This window comes from Pinus tabuliformis, chromosome 3_1 (genome assembly GCF_031772625.1).
Source record: "Pinus tabuliformis cultivar Carrire ecotype Pingquan chromosome 3_1, CPIR1, whole genome shotgun sequence".
Taxonomy (NCBI): domain Eukaryota; kingdom Viridiplantae; phylum Streptophyta; class Pinopsida; order Pinales; family Pinaceae; genus Pinus; species Pinus tabuliformis.
The window spans coordinates 583,321,536-583,327,844 of NC_142301.1; the positions used below are offsets into that span (position 1 = coordinate 583,321,536).

The following is a 6,309-nucleotide window of genomic DNA, read 5'->3' on the forward strand; positions in this document are numbered from 1 at the left end:
GAACATATTGATGGGAATGATGAGCACATTAATTGACCAAATTCATTCTAATTGTAATACTTCAGAATTTTATGAGGAAGACATAACATTTCCTTCAAATATTTAGCGCAAGATTAATGTCTCATAGGTTCTATTCTTTTTGAGAATATAGAAAAATAGAAAAAATATATATTTTCATGAAAATGAAACTGTAAGAAATGAAATAAAACACTGTGAGAAATGAAAATAGAACTGTAAGAAAAATGTGTTGCAATTTAAATAACTAACCTAGACATATTGTCAACTTTTCTGTGATGGTTTTTCTTCAAGGTTGGTGGATAGTTTGAATGCATAACATGCAACTTCAGCAGTTGTTGAACTTTTTTATAGTTTTTTGCACTTGAATTTAATTGGTGGTAAGGTTGGACATGGATTGCAATCGCTTCATTTTGAATGTGTGATCTGGATTTAATTGGATGTGATCCAATTGCTGGGAATTTGTTATTTGTTGATCCATGTGCTTTGATATGTTTTAATGAAAAATATAATGGGTTGGGTTGGGTCTCATTTATTGAACACATTGGGTTTAAATGTTGAACAACATAGCAGTGATGGATGACATATATTCAATTTTATTATGTGCAGGTATGGATATTTATTTTTACATAGCTCATTTTTGGAAGGATTTATGGTTTTATCTGTTTTCTGTTTGGGTAAGGGCTGACATATATTCACTTTTATTATGTGCAGGTATGGATATTTATTTGGACTATATAGCTCATTTTTCAAAGGATTTATGGTTTTATGTGTTTTCTAGTTGGGTCAATATGATTTACTCTTAAGTATTAAGATACTATTTACGGACAGTTGTAGGCCGAGTGAATGTACTGGGAAATTTTGGACATAAATTAAAACATATTTTCACTTAATGTTATTTATTTTTGTTTAAATATTGGTTGCATATCTCTCAATTTTTGGTAGTTTGGTGGGACCAATACTATATCAATCACTGGTCCCTCCACAACATTAAATATCTCTCCCCTACTTCAAGGATATTTTTTGTTGCATAATAATATATCAATTTATAACACTATATTACTATTTCAAGTAAGTTTTAGTACAATGTTACTATTTTCAAATAAGTTTAGAAGTGATGGTTGATGCTTTATAGTTTATTCGGCCGGTATTAATTTTACTTTATTCCTCTGAACATTATCTTACTTTACTCCTAAAACATTATAAATATTATTTCATTTAAACTATTGAAAATCATAAATAAATCTGAAAAATGATATCTAATATATTCGATTCCAAAAGAAATTAAAATTCTATAAAATTAATTAAAAATATATATTTTGCCATACTTGTCTATAAACACAAACACAAACGCTGTAGCTGTTTTGATCAAAATATTCATGATCATCTTAACTGTACACACGAAAGCTGTAGCTGTTTTAATCAAAATATTCATGATATGTTAACTGTACACGATAATTATACTTTTTCTCTGGAGACGTGCATGTGATTACACAAAGCTGCGAAGCGTACAAAACACCAAAATATTCTACTATGTTCCTTTGCAAACCTTCTTGGAACTGAACTGGAGGGGCAGATGTTGAAGTCATCATTTGGTGGCAGGTTTGGATATAAATCCAAAAGCCCCAAGGTTCATTTCAATTTTCCTAAAACCTTCAGAACTTCCTGTGACAGCCATTCAATACAAGATTCCATGTAATTCCATATTGGAATCAAAACTCCCCAGCACCCACAATCCACATTATACTGTTTGCATCAACAATCTACTAACCAGACTCCAGAGTAATAAAAATTCTTCGCACATTCATGCGTTCCACACACCTTTCAGCTTTCGTCCTTTGCTTCTACCTTCGTCTGAAAGGGGATCCTCAAACTCTTTTTTCAGCTTTGTAACAAATTGCTGGTTTCCTCTGCCATGCCCCAACGAATAGAATGGAAGTTCAGCGAAGCGCTTCAAATAAGATTTGCTTAACCCAAACTCCCTAGCCATGGGACAACTGATTTCATGTGCCAATTCCTTAAGATTACCTGAAACTACAACCACAGTTTGCTGAGTGGCGAAATTTGCAATAGGCACCATTGTTTCTGGCTCGGAAGCTTGTCCCGCTGAATCTAAGAATATGTGTGTAAAATGCCCCGCAGACAGCCCGCTGGCATAAAGCCTCGCAGAACTCATGTATGTGGAAACAATTAACTTGTATTCCCTCAGCTCATTCACAGGAGGGCAAAAATAGATTTCCTCTTCTGTATTGTAGCAACAGAAGGAGTAAATCTCTGGTGGCACTTCATCATATAAATCACGAAACTTTGCATTCAATCTGAAGATCTCGGTATCCTCGATGGGAGAGCCGATGAATCTTTTGAGAAGAGAGTCAGATGTGCGATTGAAAGGCGTACAGGCGAGAATCCTGGCATCTGGATTGTTCTCATGGATTTGCAGTATTGCTTCAGTAATAGTTGCAGTGGTGCCTGTACGAGGTTCTCCATAGACTAGGTAAGGTGGAGAGCCATTGCAACTGAGTATACTCATAATTGCATTTTGCTGATCTGAATTAAGCAATGGATTGAAAGGAGTATCAAGTACTGTATCTGTTTCTCCATGTTCAGGATATAAGGTCTGCACTGTCCTTGGAGGGGATTTGCTTGGAAATAAAAAGCTTTTGCTCAGGTCCTTTATTTTTGCAATTGCATGATGTCCCCTTATTATGTTGCTTCTGTTGAACGAAAACCTAGCCTCATACTCAATGTCGAAATTCACCTTAAATTGCTTTTCGAATCTCACGAATACTCTTTTCTTGTCGACTTTATTGATGCATCCCTGTTTGAATCGTTTCAGAAAAGTTGAAAATATTCGGTGGAGAAAAATGCAGAGGCAGTTGTAAAGTCCATCGAATCAAAATTACATACAGAAAATAGAAAAGCACTGACCTTATACTCCTTGCCCTTTTTATTAGGATCCTTGACACTGACAAAATCTAGTGTAGAGGGTGCACGGCCTCCACTCTTCTTCTTTCCACCGCACTGCAATGTGCCTACACTCTTCTTCTTTCCACCGCACTGCAATGTCAGTACTTTCAGTAGCCGGGACTCCTTGTCAATTCTCATCTTCACCATTACGCTTTGCTCACTCAATTCCTGTGCTTCCACAGCAGAAACAAACCATTCTGTGTGAATTTTAATGATAAGTTTTAAGCTCTGATATAACAAAGCTGATTACCATTACATTATATGTATGTTAGTTTAAGACATATTTTCCTCTGCATGTTACAGCACACGGTAGATTCTTGTGCTAAGAGAACCGAGGTGTTGTAGAGTTAAGAGTTAAGGTTTGAGATGTGACTCGCTGGGTTTCAGCTGATGGGCATGGGTTATCAATATTTGTGGAGCTATAGTTTTATTAATGTATTGGGGCAGTATATATCAATTCAATGATTGATATACTGTCCCAATGTATTAATGGAGCTATATCTCCACAAATATTGGTTGCCAGAGAAAAAATAATTAATTAAAATGCTAGTGATGAAGAATTTTACATTCTATTCGAGGTTTAATCACTGAATATCTTCAAAGTGAACGGTTTTATGACCTTGATCAAAGACTATGACCCTGCAGTTGGGATTGGGAGATATGTGAATAATGAGTTTGGAACTTAAAAGAAAGGTTAAAACAAAGTTTCAATTTCTAAATACCATATACCACATTCCATTTCCAGACTTTAATTCTGGGATAAATTTATATTTTAGTTTTAAATAATTATTTTCAAATATATTATATATTTTTTTTATTTACTGAATTCTTGTATAATATATTTCAATTAAATGGACGAGATTTATAAATTTGAGTGGTGGAATTTATATAATAATTTGTCAAATTTATAAATTTGAATTGTGTAATTTATATCATTATATTATTATAAATTTTCAAAATGTTGAATCTATTCTGTATAATAAAAATACTATTTAACCAATTAAAATTATAAACTTGAAATAATTAGATAACTAAATTTTAACCTAAAAAAATAAAAATAAAAATTAAATAATACCAATTCTTAATACCTCATTTCATAATTTCCTCTATTATTAAATGTTCAATTTCTTAATACATGGTATCACATTTCATTTCAAACTTATATCCTTTACTCCAATTCAAACAATGCATTATAATTTCACACATGCCTCATTTCATAAAACTGGGAAATGTGTTCAAGAATAACACACAAATAAAGCTAGAAAATGTGTCTTAACAAGATACCGGATCACATGTATCCTATCCAAAAACCCTTAAAACAAGTTCAACTACATCTTTAATCCAAATTTAATCTCTAAAAATTTACCATCTTAAAAAAATTCAACTACATTTTTAATTAAAATTTAATCCTTAAAAACTTGATTTAAAAACAAATAAAATTAAAGCAAAACTCTTCCATTTCGTGATTTATCTAAATTTTTTTTACTTCAATATAACCCCTATTTTAAAAACAAATAAAATTACGATAAACTCTTTTGTAATCCATATCTTATAAACCAATCTTTTATTAAAATTGATATCACATAATTTACAAAGCTCACACTCAATTCATATAAATTAAGAAAACTACTGATATAAAAAAAATTTAATATTAATACATTTTATTTATCCAATTGTACTATTAAATAAGACGCAATTTATATTATGTATTATTTATTAATTTTAATCTAAATTTTATTAACTATATATTTTTATTTATTTATTAAAATTTAATAAGTTAAAAATATATAATAAAAAAAAATTAACCTTCTTTTTTAAGCCTCGTTAATTTCTTTTTTCTTACTAAAATTTAATACATTAGTTAAATTGGAAATTTACTTACAGCAATGAGCCAAAAACATACCTTCAAATAAAGATCCTCCAAATATAGCAAAGTGGAGAAGTAATCGCAATATGTTTCTTCAGAGAGCCCTTTACGAAGGATCGCTGGTGTTCTATTCATTCTGAAGCTCTCCTTCAAGTGCTCTGGAACCGGAAAGTCGGAATCTTGTTTCTGCTGAGGCGGGGATCCTATGGTCAACAAAGTAGCAGTGCGCACAATTTCCTTCTCCCTGATATCAACCACAATAGTCACCGTGCTCAGACCCGGCCGTTTTGGGGTAAACGATAAGTCCAGCGCAATGCGCCTCCCTGGTTCCATTGATCCTGTGTTTCCAGGGAAGCTGATAACTTCGCGATTCACCGCCTGTGAACATGAAGCCGAAGCCAAAGCCGAAGCCCAAGCCGAAGCCGAAGCTGAAGCTGAGGATGAGGAAGATGACGGTCCACTGTAACAAAGAGTAAACGTGCCCTTTGGCTGTGACGACTCAATCCTAACTGCCACCAATCTTGCATCACAACTGGAGCTAGGGTTCTGAATCGACAAGATTGTTGCAATTGTTTCTCCGAGTTTGATTGTCTGAATGGCGCCATCCACAGGAGGAAATGGGAAAGAAACTTCAATTTCCGCCATCTCAAATTTCTCCCAATTGGTCTCGCTTAATGTTACTGATGTTTGTGGGAGAGCTCTTGGTTTCTCCTTCCATATCTTGCCCTTTGGTTTGCTTCCAGAGGAAGTAAGGGAAGATTCGATGGTGTCTTCACTGGCCATCAGAATAAGCTCTGGAGTCGAGCCGGGGACATCCTCGATGGGTTGAGATTGACAGGTATGGTCTGGTCATCACATCAAACATTCATTCAGTTCGAGGAAAGTTGCAAAATATCACATTATTTGGTCGCGGTGGATTGCCGTGTGGGCTCCTCCACTGAATGTACGGCGTATTGAGTGTGGGTTTCCTGATGCCGTGTGGGCGCCATCGAACTGCGAATCCACGCCAGCCGCGCCTGAATAGACATATTCTTTAAATTTTTTATTCTTTCACGTACTTGTTTATAGGTCGCAACAATAAGATGAGTCGAAAACACTGTGCGGAAAGTGAATATGGGAATCCTGTTCTTCTCGGTGCATTGGTTGGCCTGCGGTTTTAGTGAGAGATATGGGTGTGGATAAAATAAGTATTTATATGTCTCTGGTTTTTAAAAATAGAGTAATCGGGTAACAATTTTGTCGGTTAAGATTTTAATAAAATTTGGTAGAAATTTGGTTATTTTTTATTTTTCAGGATTTTGGGTTTTTTACTGGTTTTTGATGATACTGAATCTATTTCTATCATCAAAAAAGTGATTCAAACAATTTAATAATCAGATTTAAAAAAAAAAATTCTGGCTAGTTTCACTCAAGAAATTTGCTGGCAAAATTGTGACTTCAATAGTGATTCAAACACTAAA

The 6,309-nt window shown here is 33.9% G+C and overlaps 1 protein-coding gene across 1 annotated transcript; it reads right to left on the reverse strand.

Annotated features, from left to right (window-relative positions):
* Positions 1-1,352: 1,352 nt before the first annotated feature.
* Positions 1,353-5,713, reverse strand: LOC149188356 (putative RNA helicase SDE3). Its single transcript, XM_089412997.1, has 3 exons — positions 4,886-5,713; positions 2,944-3,150; positions 1,353-2,833 (listed from the first exon to the last, which is right to left on the reverse strand). Exons 1-3 carry the CDS (start codon positions 5,630-5,632, stop codon positions 1,820-1,822), a joined length of 1,968 nt encoding a protein of 655 aa, XP_089269123.1. The 5' UTR covers positions 5,633-5,713; the 3' UTR covers positions 1,353-1,819.
* Positions 5,714-6,309: the final 596 nt, after the last annotated feature.